The 15,375-nt window shown below is 31.7% G+C and overlaps 2 protein-coding genes across 3 annotated transcripts; both read left to right on the forward strand.

The window, feature by feature from the left end:
• Positions 1-4,910: 4,910 nt before the first annotated feature.
• LOC108559416 (transmembrane protein 62-like) lies at positions 4,911-7,839 on the forward strand. The gene is made up of 11 exons (XM_017916700.1): positions 4,911-5,229; positions 5,336-5,585; positions 5,645-6,092; positions 6,152-6,307; positions 6,355-6,502; positions 6,559-6,681; positions 6,731-6,812; positions 6,867-7,114; positions 7,194-7,246; positions 7,299-7,526; positions 7,578-7,839. The coding sequence occupies exons 1-11, from the start codon at positions 5,032-5,034 to the stop codon at positions 7,642-7,644; spliced, it is 2,001 nt and encodes a 666-aa protein (XP_017772189.1). The 5' UTR covers positions 4,911-5,031; the 3' UTR covers positions 7,645-7,839.
• A 248-nt stretch (positions 7,840-8,087) lies between these two features.
• LOC108559415 (transmembrane protein 62-like) lies at positions 8,088-12,350 on the forward strand. Of its 2 annotated transcripts, XM_017916698.1 has the most exons (11): positions 8,088-8,457; positions 8,592-8,841; positions 8,898-9,354; positions 9,414-9,569; positions 9,620-9,767; positions 9,819-9,941; positions 9,994-10,075; positions 10,136-10,383; positions 10,608-10,660; positions 10,823-11,050; positions 11,113-12,346. In XM_017916698.1, exons 1-11 carry the CDS (start codon positions 8,260-8,262, stop codon positions 11,192-11,194), a joined length of 2,025 nt encoding a protein of 674 aa, XP_017772187.1. In that variant the 5' UTR covers positions 8,088-8,259; the 3' UTR covers positions 11,195-12,346. The 2 variants fall into 2 exon arrangements, with proteins under 2 accessions (XP_017772187.1, XP_017772188.1); XM_017916699.1 differs by lacking the exon at positions 10,823-11,050 and having other exon boundaries at positions 11,113-12,350.
• The last annotated feature ends 3,025 nt before the right edge of the window (positions 12,351-15,375 follow it).

Raw genomic sequence — 15,375 nt, forward strand, 5'->3', positions numbered from 1 at the left:
GTTATGAATGATATTTATAAACGATTTCAAATGAGTTACATTTCCGTTTTAAGCTGTTTTCTTTTATTTTTTTTTATAAAAGATTTGAACTAAATGTAAAAAGAGTTAACTCTTATTATAAGTTATTTTCTTATAACCGAATTATCTTAATTCATGTGAAACGTTCAACTTCTAGAAAAAATATTTTATTATTAAATAACATTATTAGTTATTAGCATTATCATATCCAGATGTTCAGCGCATAAAGGTCGAATTAATATTCAATAATAATTAATTATACTTTTTTTTTAGGTACAATTAGGTACGAATTTATCAAAATTGTTATGAATGATAATATAAACGATTTCAAATGAGTTACATTTCCGTTTTAAGCTGTTTTCTTTTATTTTTTTTTATAAAAGATTTGAACTAAATGTAAAAAGAGTTAACTCTTATTATAAGTTATTTTCTTATAACCGAATTATCTTAATTCATGTGAAACGTTCAACTTCTAGAAAAAATATTTTATTATTAAATAACATTATTAGTTATTAGCATTATCATATCCAGATGTTCAGCGCATAAAGGTCGAATTAATATTCAATAATAATTAATTATACTTTTTTTTTAGGTACAATTGGGTACGAAGTTTATCAAAAATTGTTATGAATGATATTTATAAACGATTTAAAATGAGTTACATTTCCGTTTTAAGCTGTTTTCTTTTATTTTTTTTTTATAAAAGATTTGAACTAAATGTAAAAAGAGTTAACTCTTATTATAAGTTATTTTCTTATAACCGAATTATCTTAATTCATGTGAAACGTTCAACTTCTAGAACAAATATTTTATTATTAAATAACATTATTAGTTATTAGCATTATCATATCCAGATGTTCAGCGCATAAAGGTCGAATTAATATTCAATAATTATACTTTTTCTAGGTACAATTAGGTACGAAGTTTATCAAAAATTGTTGTGAATGATATTTATAAACGATTTCAAATGAGTTACATTTCCGTTTTAAGCTGTTTTCTTTTTTTTTTATAAAAGATTTGTATATTAGTAGTTAATGTGTATTGTCTAAACTTAATAATCTAAAAGATTTGCAGAAAAGTCGTTGTTTTCTTTGACTAAATACATACAAAACTAATAATAATTAGCAAGTAATTATAATATGATAAGTTGTAATTAATTGAGATTTAAATGAAGCGATGAAAATACACCGGGTTTCTCTTGTGCTCTACCATTGAAATCAGATTCTCGTATATGAAAATGGACTTTCTTGAGAGAGAATAATCGAAAGGAATATCTTTCGCTGGAAAAAATACTATGGTTTACGTGAAACAGACTACATAAATTTCCATTTCCTACTTAATGATGTATGTAAATTGTGGATTGTACTTGATACATTGGCGATTCTGTGGAGAAGAGATTACATGAGGGGGATATTCAGATGTGTGTGTGTTTGTGCTTGTGTATACACGATATACATCATCATAGTTGGTAGTCTCTAAGTAAGAGTAATAGTGTATAGATATGTGTAATTGATTTCAATGGCGGCGGAGGCGGGGGGATGAGCAAACATCAGCAGCGCGTGTTTTGTACGGAATGCGGGCCCCGCGGCGATGCACCTGGGCTGCGAAGATCGACCGCCGCCGCCTCCGTCCTCCCTCCATCCATCCTACGAACCGCACCCCCTTCCGCCGCCTCCCCTCGAAAACAACTAAATACTATATACACATATATATGTTCTGTGTGTGCATGTGTACATATATATGCAATCAACTTTGGTCAAATATCTGTTATGCTATTACGTCTCGACTCATGACCAAAAAAAGAAAAAACAGTGTCATTAAAAAGCAAAATTTTCGTTGTTCCCACCATCAGCGAACAAAAAAAAAACTAGATTAATGACATTCATTTAGGTGTTTCTGTTTAATTAAAAACATTTGTCGTCGATGGTTCTTGGAAGAGCATCCAAAAATCAATGACTCACTTAATGCACTCTTAAGAATTCAATTTTCTGTTCCCTCTTTGTCCACCTTCCTCGACTTCTCTCTCGGCCATGAGAGGAGACTATTAGTGTATGTGTGTGTGTGTGTGTGTGTGTGAATATGATGGTGATGGTGGGAACTGCATGGTTATGGGTATGGGACAGCGTAGTGCAGTGCTCTGGCTAGCAATTAACATTCCACCGGCCATCAGCTATGAAACAAAGATATCTGCCATTCCCTCGGTCTTCGCGCGCGCTTCTTATAAAATACGTATCACCTTACCAGATATCCCATCCAGATACGCGCACATTATTAACCCCCGAGGAAGGAAATCGGTCGTCCCAAAAAAAGAAAAGGAAAGAGCATTACAATCAGTCATAACTTTCAATCCTCCGCAAGATAACCAAAAGGAACCAGAGAAGGCTTATGGACAAAACCAACGCAACACATGCATCTACCTCGTCCTTCTCCTCCTCTTCCACTCCTCTTCATCATTGCCTCCTTTTATTTTATCTGAAATTCAACATTCCAAAATCTTCCCATCATTAAATTATCGCGCCTTGATTTATTCCACCGGAGAATGCGACCGCGAACAAATCTTCATTTGCATCCTAAGAAGGAGATGAACGAGGAAAAATAAAATGAAGAACCTCCACTTATTTATATCATTCCCAATCAACGATTATTCCCTCATTCTTTACACTTCCTTTTCAATCGCATTAATTGGTATTAATAAAAAGAAAACAGAAACATATTCATATTTTATACATATAGATATTTTCATAGTTAACATATTCATTACAAAATATATTATATACAACATTTCCATCTTATAAGTATTCAATTTACATTTTCATATACAGTGGAACCTCGCTTAACGAAATTAATCATATTGAAAAATACACATCTGGGACTTCTCTTCTCATCGTCACTCGTTAAGCGAGGTTCCACTGTATATTTATAAGATCATCGGATTGCTATCATCGAATATTTCTCATTCTTCATCCATTTAGTTTTCATACGTAAATAAATAATACATTTTGATATCACTAATAAATTTGACGAACCAAAATCAGTTACTTCTATTATATCTATTCTCGTTTCATTAATACCGTTGCATGTAATTACTCAATTCATTTTATTTATTATGATTATGTACATATAATGAAAAACAGAAAATACGTTTATAAATTATTCTAAATAACATATGGACATAGATCGTGGCTATAAACCTTGATGTGACCAATTTCATAAATAATTTGATTCTAATCTGTTTGTTTTTAGGTTTTATCAAACATATTTTAAAATCATTATGAATAGAATTATTTTATGTCTCTAATATGGACCAAACTAAGAATCAACAAAACATAATAAAGTAAAATGGATTTCTAATCTTAATGACTGCGAAATAAATGTTACTAAATAAAAAACACAAAATGCATATGTATAAGATTTTCCATGTTAATTGCGATAAACTGTGCTGAACTCTATAAAAAAAATTGATCATTAAGTATTAATGAGTCAATAAATGTTAAACTCTCTTGTGCTTTTACCCACAAATAAGGAAACAATATTAACCCAATTCCTTCTCGCTTCAGTTTATTACGTTTTCATATTTTCTTCTTTTTCGGATATCCTGCAAATATATATTAATTATTTTGATTTGTTTTACATTAATTACATTTTATTCCTATCATAAATTGGATATTTGAAATTAGTGTAATTAGAATCATCAAAGTGAGCAATCATGAGCAAACACATAAATTATTTTTTATATTACGGCATTTTCCGTACAACATAAATTAATAGAAGATTTTACAAGACTAAAACTTGAAATAAAAGTCGGTCAAGTTATAAATAAGTCTGTTCAGTTTCCAAACGTGTTCAAGTTTTCGTAAAATATGTAATAATAACTTAATAGATTATAAATTATAAACGATTACAAAGAAACGAGAACAAAGCAGATAAATTCGACGTTCTAACATTCCATCAACCTACACTATTTTATTTATAACTCAATCTGAATTAATCCTTGATGTTTCGTCACTTTGCTTCGTTTTCCTTCATTTTCTTCTAGTGTCGCGTGGTATCTAAAATTCCTAGAAACCGGCCGCTAAATATAGATTATGCATTGTTAAGTAATTAACGTCGCCTTTTTTTTTTCCTCCTGTAATAAATAATTGCGTTAATCGCGCAATGCTTGTATGTGTGCGTGCGTATGTGTGTGTGCATTCCACGGATGCTTTTTGCTCACCGACGACGGGATGAAAACCAAGGCCGACACTCTAGCCCTCTTCATCAGGCAATATTTCAACAATATTACTAATCCCCGTTTTTTGTGTAGAAAGCTATAATGAACATTTAATGAATAATTTGAATGTATTACAATTAAATTATCGGTAAAAAAACTATATTATAACAATAGCACGAGTATTTATAAAAGTCTATTTTCCAAACGATGAATTACAAAAACTTGATTAGTTTATGATATTAAGTTTAAAATCATCAAAATTCAATTGAATTATCTTTATTAGTGCCTTTAATAATTTATTTTCTAACATCAATTGTAAGAATCACAAGAATACTAAAATTTTCGAACTTCTTAAAAAAAAAATCAACAATGTTGACGTCAATTTATATACAGTATTTTTTAACAACAAATACGAATTAGAGAATTATTCATCTTATAATAAACTTATTACTGTAGAAATATTCTTATTCTAACACAATTCATCCAATTTGCGCTTAGTTGTAAGTAGATAAATATGCTATGCAACTTAAACGTCTCCAGAGATAGAAAGAAAGTATATTTATAAATATTATTTTGTCCATATTTTTTTTCATTAAAATTCTTTTTCTTTCACAAAACTCCATTATTTGACCTATGATACGATATCACTGCGTTCGTATTGGATTTTGTGATACAAACAACGAGCATAGATAGCCTTGATCTTGGCCTGTCATTACCAGTACAGACATATAGATCATGTGCTTGACAAAGCAATACTAATATTTAGTTAATACGGAGTTGAACGTGTCACAAAAAAAAAAATTATGCGGAACACCAAATCTACGTTATTTGTTATTACTTTAACAGTAATATTTTTTATGCTAATATCAAATGTTACAAACATACTAACCCATAAAGATTCGTACACTGTAGCTGATCAAACCAGAGAAAAGCAATTCAGTCCAAGAAGAGCATTACCTCAAATAACAGATTCTAATGATAATTTGATTTGGTTTCTGCAGGTAATGATTTAATTTAGCTATTAAACAAAGAAATGTTAACTTTAATCAATTGCTTATTACTAATATAAATTAGTATTTTTGTTGTTATTAACAATGCGTGTATTAGATTTCAGATATACATATTAGCATGTTTAGAGAAAAGTCAAGAGTAACGGAATTTAGTGAATTTTGTCAGATTACTCTGGATGTTATTAAGCCAACTGTGGTTCTAGCAACTGGTGATCTGACAGATGCCACAGACTCTGACAATATTGGTTCCCATCAGAACAAAGGAGACTGGGAATTTTACAAGCAAGTGTTGAAAGAGGCAAATGTTCTTAACAAAACTATCTGGTTAGACATTAGAGGCAATCATGGTATTTCTATATAATTATCGAAAATATATGTTTTTTTTTAACTAAAATTTTCTCTTCAGATACTTTCAATGTCATCAGTTTGGAATCGCCACAAAATTTCTTCACAAATTATTCAATCCAAGGGAAGGAAAATCCAAGATCTTACTTGTATCAGATTGAGAAGAATGGTATATTGTATTCATTCCTTGGGGTTGATGCGTGTTTGAAGTCTGGACCCAGGAGGCCGTTCAATTTTGTTGGGCTGCTGTACAATCAAGAAATCGATGAAATAAAACTGTTAATTGAAAAGGTGAAGGAGAGTAAAAGTGAGCACACGATATGGTTCGGTCACTTTCCAACGTCGTGCGTTCTAAGTCAAAGTGATGGAATTCGATCGTTATTGGGGAGCCTCAAACAGGGAACGGTTTATGTATGTGGACATTTGCACACGTTGGTCTCCAATATGTATACGCTTCAAAATGATGGATTTTTAGAGTTGGAGCTCGGCGATTGGAAGAATAACCGAAGGTGAATGAGTTGTCCACAATTTAAATTACAAATACGATTTGTTCTTTGTCTATCCATAGATATAGATTGATGGCAATCGATCACGGTTTTATTTCATTCACTGATGTTGGACATCGAGAATGGCCCGTCGTCCTTATAACTAATCCCAAAGACGCTCTCTTCGTCATTCCCGAGAAGGAAAACCTAGAGTCGATAGCAAATTCCACACACATAAGGTATAACATGTAATGCACGTTCAATCGATACATTAGTGTTGTCTTAGGGTTTTGGTCTTCTCAGTAAGTAAAATTACTGAAGTGCAGGTGAATATAGATGAAACTGGCTGGCTTACATGTATTCACAAGAATGGTCCACTTTATGTATTGGAATGGGATCCTAGTATTTATGGGAGAGGGTTACATCACATTAAGGTGCACCAATTTATAACCACGACTAAGGAAATCTAAAATGTAAACGCTTGTTGCAGGTTTTCGTAAAAGATGAATCGAATCGGGAGAAAATCATCTCACAGCCGTTTTCGTTAGACGGAGCAAGACCTTCTTTTAAACTATTGTCTAGGATTGCTTTGATGGGAAACTTCAGCCTAATAGTAATTAACAACTTACTCGCTTATGCGTAACTCAGTCACATTATTTCAGTTCCAAGGAGCATTTTACGTTTTCCTTGTCTTATTGGTGCTTCCTGTTATATCATACAGATTTATCCATAAACTGGTTATCCGTGAGTTACATATTATTTCAAATACAAACTAATTTAATCAACTTGAATTTGCAGAAGGGAAACTGAGGAAACCTGTTATGCGCAAAGGCTTTTTTCGAACATGGATTCGAAAGATGTGGATTCTCTCGTCGATTGATCGTCTCTTCTGGCCCATAGTATTATATCCGATTTACCTCAGCTTTGGTCCATGGTCAATAGGTTACATAATTGAAGATTATATTGGGGTAGTCTTCCCGTGGGGTATTTTTGTAAATGGGTCTTTCCTACCGGGATCCTTCACATATGTATATGGCACTTTACACGTAAGTTTTATCTCATCATCTAGCAAAAAATTTTTAATATTATATAGTTCGATATACAAGTTAGCATATTTTGTTTTAGCTTCTTATCCTCCAATTACAAGTATTCAATTTAGCTAACGCAGTAGATTCTAGGTAAGTTTTTTTTTGGAAATATTTCGTTCATCTTTATGATATTGCACTGCAGGTTTCGATATCATATAGTCAAAGCTGATTTAAAGAAATCGTTCTGGGGAAATATGAAATTAACTCTGCCGTTCGCGATGTTGATGATCTTACAAATAATCTTAGCATACCTATTCTGGCTAATTTATGGTACAGTGACCTTCCTATTGGGTCCGTTAAACACTTGGTCGGTCATATTTACAGGCGTGCTTTGGCACCTCGCACTTACTCTTCCTGTGAAATGCATTAGGTAATTGTATTATTTGGTTTTGGACGTAGTTTTTTAATTGATTGCTTTTAGGGAAGCGACACTGGTTTGGCAAGTCGAATCTGGAATGTTACATCAGACCGACGATATTGTAAATTGACAATATTACAATTTTCTTGAATATTAAGAATATTTATGTTATAAACAATTTGTGATATAGTTAAATTAGAATCGAGTGTTCTAAATGTGTTATGAATCTAATTAATTGTTAGATATTGAAGAGTAATATGTTACTATCTATTTACAGGATATAATTGCCTAAGATGCTGTGGATATTAAATATGGATATATTTCTATTCTTCTGCAATTTTCTATTTACTTTATATGTATACTTTTTAGAATAAATATTTATATTTCAATTGTAGTAGTGGAATCAGCTTCAACATCATATTACTATGGAATTTATTACATCCAATAAAACTGGGTAAATAGAAGAAATTATAAGTTCAAAGTTGTTCAGTATGTTATGCAACCCTATGTTCTCAGCAGATAGAATGTATAGCATAGAATTTCTTAACTTCCAATTGGTTCAATGTTATTAGTAGAGCACATTCCAGTACACCGTTCGTGTGCGCTTGACAGATGATATCTGTCAAATGTACGTAAACTATTTTAATTCTCATTGTTAAACAAACAAAAAAAATCATTTGTGTATTAAGTGGTTTCGGTGGAGATGTTCCTTTTTAATCATCCGAGTTGAAATAGAAAAGAGAAAATGAGGACCACAAAATCGGCAATATTTGTTATCACTTTAATGCTAATATTTTCAATTTTAATAGCAAACGTAACAAACATACTAAACCATGAAGATTCATACATAGTAGGTGGTAAAACCAAAGAAAAGCATTTTAGTTCAAGGAGAGCAATACCCCAAATTACAGATACTGTTGACAATTTGATTTGGTTTCTGCAGGTAATTTAACAATTAAATTTTAAACAAAGAAATGTTATCTTCATAGCTTTACTAACAAAACAATTCCATTGTTCATAAACACAATTACTCATTCTGTTTTTTATTTATAAATATTAATAATATTTTTTTATTAGATTTCAGATATACATATTAGCATATTTAGAGAAAATTCCAGAATAACAGAATTTAGAGAGTTTTGCCACCTCACTCTGGACGTTATTAAGCCAACTGTTGTTTTAGCAACTGGCGATCTAACAGATGCCAAAACCCCAGATAACATTGGTTCACAGCAGAACAAAGGGGAGTGGGAATTCTATAAGGATGTGTTGAAAGAGGCAAATGTACTTAACAAAACTATTTGGTTGGACATTAGAGGCAATCATGGTATTTATCTGTAAACGCAAATGTACACTTTTCATTAATGTTTTTTTACTTAACAGATAATTTCAATGTGATTAATTTTGAATCTCCACAAAATTTCTTCACGAATTATTCAATCCAAGGGAAGGAACATCCAAGATCATACTTGTATCAGATCGAGAAGAACGGTGTATTGTATTCATTCCTTGGCGTCGACGCATGTTTGAAGCCCGGACCCAGAAGACCGTTCAATTTTGTTGGGCTGCTGGATAATCAAGAAATTGATGAAATAAAGCTGTTAATTGAAAAGGTGGAAGAGAGTAAAAGTGATCACACCGTATGGTTTGGTCACTTTCCAACATCGTGCATTATAAGCCAAAGCGATGGAATACGATCGTTATTGAGAACCCTTGACCAGGGAATGGTTTATGTATGTGGACATTTGCATACGTTGGGAGGACTAGTCTCCAATATGTACACTCTACAAAAAGATGGATTTTTAGAGTTGGAGCTCGGCGATTGGAAGGATAACCGAAGGTAAATATAATTATACAATTTAAATTAGTAATACAAATTGTTTTTTTGGCCTTCAACAGATATAGATTGATGGCAATCGATCACGGACTAATTTCATTTACTGACGTTGGACATAGGGAATGGCCCGTCGTCCTGATAACCAATCCGAAACACGCACTCTTCGTCATTCCCGAGAAGGAAAACATAGAATCGATAGCAAATTCGACGCACATAAGGTATATTATGTAATGCACCACAATTCGATATATCGGTATTTTTTGTTTAGGATTTTGGCCTTCTCGATGAGTAAAATCACTAAAGTGCAGGTGAATATAGACGAAACTGGCTGGCATGCATGTATTCACAAGAATGGGCCGCTTTATGTATTGGAATGGGATCCGAGTATTTATAGAAGAGGGTTACATCACATTAAGGTGCACCAATGTATATCCCTAACTATGTAAATCTTATGTAAATAATTGTAGGTTTTTGTGAAAGATGAATTAAATCGAGAAAAGACCATCTCGCAACCGTTCTCGTTAGATGGAACGAGACTTTCTTTCGAACTGTTGCCTAGGATTGCTCTGATGGGGAACGTCAGCATAATAGTAATCAATATATTACTTATCTTTACTTAACTTTACAGTCACTTAATTTCAGTTCAAAGGAGTATTTTACGTGTTCCTTGTCTTACTGTTGCTTCCCATTATATCATACAGATTTACCCATAAACTTGTTATTCGTGAGTTACATATAAGTCGTAAATACAAACACACTTAATCATACATACTTACAATTTCAGAAGGGAAAATGAGGAAACCTGTTATGCGCAAAGGCTTATTAAAATCGTGGATTCGAAAGATGTGGGTTCTATCGTCGATTGACCGTCTCTTCTGGCCCATAGTATTATACCCGATTTACCTCAGCTTTGGCCCTTGGTCAGTAGGATACATAATTGAAGATCATATTGGAATAGTGTTCCCGTGGGGTACTTTCGTAAATGGATCTTTTCTTCCTGGTTCCTTTACATACGCGTACGGCACTTTACAAGTAAGTAATCGTGATATCAGTCGTATCGTTATCAGACCAAAATAACTTTCATAAAGATACACCAAGCTAAATAATAACAGAAGAGACTATAGTGCTATTCTCTCAATGCGAAAACAAATATTTAATTTTTATTGATTTTTGTCTGATATTGAATATTATTGATTTAGCAAAGACCTATTATTACAGTCTGTTCTGCATTTACTAACGAGCACATTGTGTTTTAGCTTCTTGCCCTCCAATTGCAAGTGTTAATTTTAGCTAACGGAGTAGATTATAGGTAAGTTTTTATTTTCTACATTTTTTCTAAAATCATCAATTAATTATTGGTAAAATTGGTTTCAATTAAAAAATCGTTTCCATTTTCATGGTTGCACACTGCATTCTTCTTAAGGACATAAGGGTAAAGTTTCAATTAATATATCGTATGTGGTTTTTGAAGGTTCCGGTATCACGTGAGCAAACCTGGTTTAAAGAAATCATTCTGGGCACATATAAGCTTAAATCTGCCGTTCGCGATGTTAATGATCTTGCAAATAATCATGGCGTACCTGTTTTGGCTGGCTTATGGCACGATGGCTTTTGTCTTGGGACCTTTACGTACTTGGTCGGTCATACTTACAGGCGTGCTTTGGCACATCGCACTTACTCTGCCTGAAAAATGCACTAGGTAAATGTGTTACACGTGGGCTGTCCGGCTTTTGGCAAATGTTTTTAATTGTTTGTTTCTAGGGAAGCGGCAATGGTTTGGAATACCAAATCTGAAATCTCGATTCAGACCGATGATAATGTTAACGATTCCAATGTAAATTGATCAACTGTAATATTACAATTTTCTTAAACATACCCATTATTTTATATAAACTTATATTGACACAGATTTTATTAGGTAAGTCTCAGCAGATTCCTTTTTAATGTGAACTATTTACTACTTGAATATTAAGGATTAACTATATATATATGTGTTATAGACAACTTGTGATATCGTTTAATTAGGGAATTATAATCGAGTTTATATTTACCATACAGCTCCAGTTTTAATTTGTTAATTATTATTTTGTCACTTCTTATTTTTATTGACTTAATGATTATTTATTTACAATAAGAATTTAACAAGAATTATTGTATTTACTAATACATATACAAGGGCTTTCTGCCCATTATAAGCATATTTTATTTCGTTCATAACAATCAGTTTGAAATTATTCTTCCCATTTAGTTATTGCCAAAATTAATTGACCAAAATAAAATAAAAAAACGAGACTTGAAACAGAAATTGATATGAATGTTGAAAATGGAAGCAATCGCAATATAACTTAGGTGCAGAAAAAATATTTGTGATGTAGAAAATTGATATTTATATATAAATATATATTTTGTATGTTAGATATTTGTGACTCGATGTGCATCAATGTAAGATTCTTAGATATAAATGATCAACAATCAGTAAACTTTTAATCTCATATAAACAACAGTCTTAGAAGTATTTTAAGAGTAGAGCACACCTGTTAGTGATTTTTCCGGTATGATTAACGTAAAGTAATTCCAAATGTCGAAACCACAAATCACGTTTTCTTTATGAGATTAAGCGAATATCTATCGACGTTATTTTGAAATATAACTTTTCTATGTATTTTTGGATAGCAGCACGTAACATTTATACCTTGTGTCTTTTGTAAGATAAATGTAGTTAAGTATTAAGATGTTTAGTCTTCAATGTCAACAAAGGATTTTTTCAATAGCCCGAGAAGCTACAACATGGTTATAATAATTATTTTTCCTACTCTTCTATTTCAGAAATATATTCTATATGTATGCATTTTAGGATACATATTGTTTTCCAACACTTTTTTTTTAGAAATATTTATTGTTTATCTTCCTATTGTTATAGTGTAATCAATCTATAAGAATAATTGTTTCAGATATTTCAATTGTAGCGAAAAAGAACAAAAAAATGCAATATTTAAATGTGAAATATGTTAGTCGGTGTATTTAGAAATAAATAAATAATTTCCAATTGTATTTTTCCTATTTCCAACAAAAAAAAACTCAACTATACTACTTTATACAATCAATAAGATGTTAAAGAGATTTATCAATTTATTTTAACAATTATGAAGAATTCTCTTTGTTCAACTATTCTTGTTTTACAAAGACAATTTAAATAATATTTACAATTATTTCAATTGATATTTAATCAAGTGAAACCAAAGCAATTCCATAGCAAAAACTATGGTCGCAATACAGAGAAATGTAAATAAAATAATGATTGAGAAACGAATGTGCTTGAATGTGAATGCTCTAACTTTCAACTGGTACGTCCTTTCAATCTTGTTTGCATCCAGAATAGATTTGTAGATCATAGTTTCCCAAATGTATTCATCCAGCCCGGTTTTCAGCATATTACGGATGACTCTGTTGCAATCCGACGCAATTGGACTTCCTTTAGTGAAGTAAATAGAAATGTATTCCATGGAGACGGGTTCTTTAAGTATATAAATCAAAGGACGTCCGCTCTTCCTAAGGTACGATATAGGAAGTAAGTACTCGATGGTTTTCTTCGAAATCACTGTAGCAAAATCACCTTTGAACGCAGTTTGATCTAAACATTGCATACTAATTGTGCAGAGTCTCCGGTGGTTGTTAAAGTACCGTTCGTCATCGTTAAGAGCATATTTGAAAATCTTTCCAAAATATCCAAATTGTATTCCAGAGTCGATTATATCTTTACCAGTTTCAATTTGTTTCTCGTAGTCTGGAATCATGGAGGAGGAGAAACGTGCTTGAAAGAGGGTCTGAATTACAAAGTTGTAAATGAAGTAGGACATTGTCAGTAGCCTAAGATACTTCCTTTTGGGAATGTAATAAGATGGAGTCGATAAAGTTATATTAAAAAACAAGGCGAAGCTTTTCCAAAAAGGGCTACTGATTTTCTGATATTTTAATAATCCGTATGATGTGATTACAAACGCAAGCAAAATGATGGCAAACAATAGGAAAGTGCACGGTTTTATTACATGAACAAAAAATAATGATACTTTACTCAACTTTGCTTTCGGGACAACCCAAACCAAATGATCTACAATGTACGGATACGTCACGGAAAAATCGTCGGCAGTCAAACCGTTCAATGTAAAAAAGCCCATGGCGTAATCAATTTTCCTGTCGTGCAACAAACCCAGCAAATCCGAATAATTTCCGTTCGTTATTAAACCCCAGTCATTGAAATGGTGATGGTGGTAACTTATATTGAATCCGAGTTTTTCCTTCACCACTTCCATTATACGATTCTCGTATCCAAATTTATTTTCCATGTCATTTGTGAATGGTTTTATATGAATTAAAGAATAATTCAAAGTTGTATTTCGCCACAGCTTCGGCCTTTTGCTAACAAAAACCGTCGCACTGCAATTACCCAAAAGTGTTGGTTCAATCTTTGGATAATGTAAATTCTCTTCAACGTACGGTTTGTATTCGTACACGAAAGAAAAGTTTTTAATCACCAATAAGTTGCTTATGTAATATGTCGAGGCAGTGTAGAAGACCTCTTTTGTATCTTGTTCGGTGAAGACCAAAATGCGTACATCTGGTTTCCAGAACTTCCATCTGTAAAGATTTTTAAATAAGTGGTCCGGATTTTCACTTGATGCCACGTAAAGATCGGAACTGAAAGGCGACATATTTCTTAGGTGATTCACCGTTACAATTATTCTCGGTTGAGCGGACACACTTGGTTCGACATCAATGAATGTTATAGCAGTATCAAATCGAATCACATTTTTCGGAATTTCCGCTAAACATGCATCGATTTCACTTTGATAACTCTGTGATATGAGCACAAAAATGAATCCCAATACGATCATGCTTTTTTAGCCGAAGTTTAACTTCGTTTGTAATATTTTATACTAGCTAGAACTTATTATCAATCCTACTATAAATAATATTTGGAGATCATCAAAAATGCATTAATATTTCATTATTCTGTAAAATTCAAATTAATGACAAATATTACATATAGTATTATAATTGTATAATTACAATTTCTCATTTAAAAGCAAAAAAAAAATTAAACGTACATCATTAACGTTTCAGCAAATGTACATCAACGTTATCTTCATAATTATATGATCAGTTGTCAATGATATTTTCATGTTAGCAACTAATTATCAAGTACATTAAGATTAGAAAGTTCGTACGTTGCGAAATCTACAAAAGAAATAAGTAAATATCCAGACCATTGACTACGATTAAGAAGAAACTATGACTAACGTTCTTGGAAAGCACTGTCAAGAAAGTTAAGTTTCTCTTCAGAAATAATTTACACAATATTACAGTCGATTGCTGACAATTTTACATTGGTTTACAAAAAATTAACAAATTATACCGTAATGTAACAAAATTAAAAAAAAAAACTAAATTATAAGAATAAAAAGCAATGAAGTTTGCACATGTTTATCGTGAGAATGAAGTTTCGAGTCCAACTTATTACACATAATTATTTTCGAGTTAATATTATTTGAAAATACTATAAAATACAAAAAATTATATCACTTATTTATATGCAAATGCATTATTAAGTAAAACTAGAAATATTTGCATGTTAAATGCATAAAATATATACATGCGTAAGACATTACGTAAATATAATTCTAATTTACGAGTATTATTTTCTAAGTAGGTAAATTAACCACGTAAGTGAGTATGTAGTTCGTATAGTCGTTTATTTTCTAATAGCAAATGTATTAAATGATAAACTAAACTGTAGAGAAAGAAAATTATATCCATAACTATTGTAGAAACATTTCCCTAGTGGAAAAATATATTATAGTTATTGTTATATTATCAAGGCTGAGAGATAAACTAGTTAAAGCCTTGACCTATTGGACATAATTTATCATAATACGAAATGGAGAAACATATAATGGATGGTACATCGCAGATTATTGTCTTCATTATGCGCATACGTAAACAAGAAAATAATTGTCTTTCTTTAAT

This window comes from Nicrophorus vespilloides, unplaced genomic scaffold (assembly GCF_001412225.1).
Source record: "Nicrophorus vespilloides isolate i.1.1-1 unplaced genomic scaffold, Nicve_v1.0, whole genome shotgun sequence".
In the NCBI taxonomy this organism is placed as follows: domain Eukaryota; kingdom Metazoa; phylum Arthropoda; class Insecta; order Coleoptera; family Silphidae; genus Nicrophorus; species Nicrophorus vespilloides.

Bases quoted from the DNA above. Each gene is read 5' to 3' on its own strand.
- LOC108559416 (XM_017916700.1), top strand. From the start codon at position 5,032: ATGCGGAACACCAAATCTACGTTATTTGTTATTACTTTAACAGTAATA. The intron at 5,230-5,335 runs GTAATGATTTAA...TGCGTGTATTAG, and splicing joins ATTTGATTTGGTTTCTGCAG to ATTTCAGATATACATATTAG. The intron at 6,682-6,730 runs GTAATTAACAAC...ACATTATTTCAG, and splicing joins TGGGAAACTTCAGCCTAATA to TTCCAAGGAGCATTTTACGT.
- LOC108559415 (XM_017916698.1), top strand. From the start codon at position 8,260: ATGAGGACCACAAAATCGGCAATATTTGTTATCACTTTAATGCTAATA. The intron at 9,570-9,619 runs GTATATTATGTA...TTTTTTGTTTAG, and splicing joins GCAAATTCGACGCACATAAG to GATTTTGGCCTTCTCGATGA. The intron at 11,051-11,112 runs GTAAATGTGTTA...GTTTGTTTCTAG, and splicing joins CTGCCTGAAAAATGCACTAG to GGAAGCGGCAATGGTTTGGA.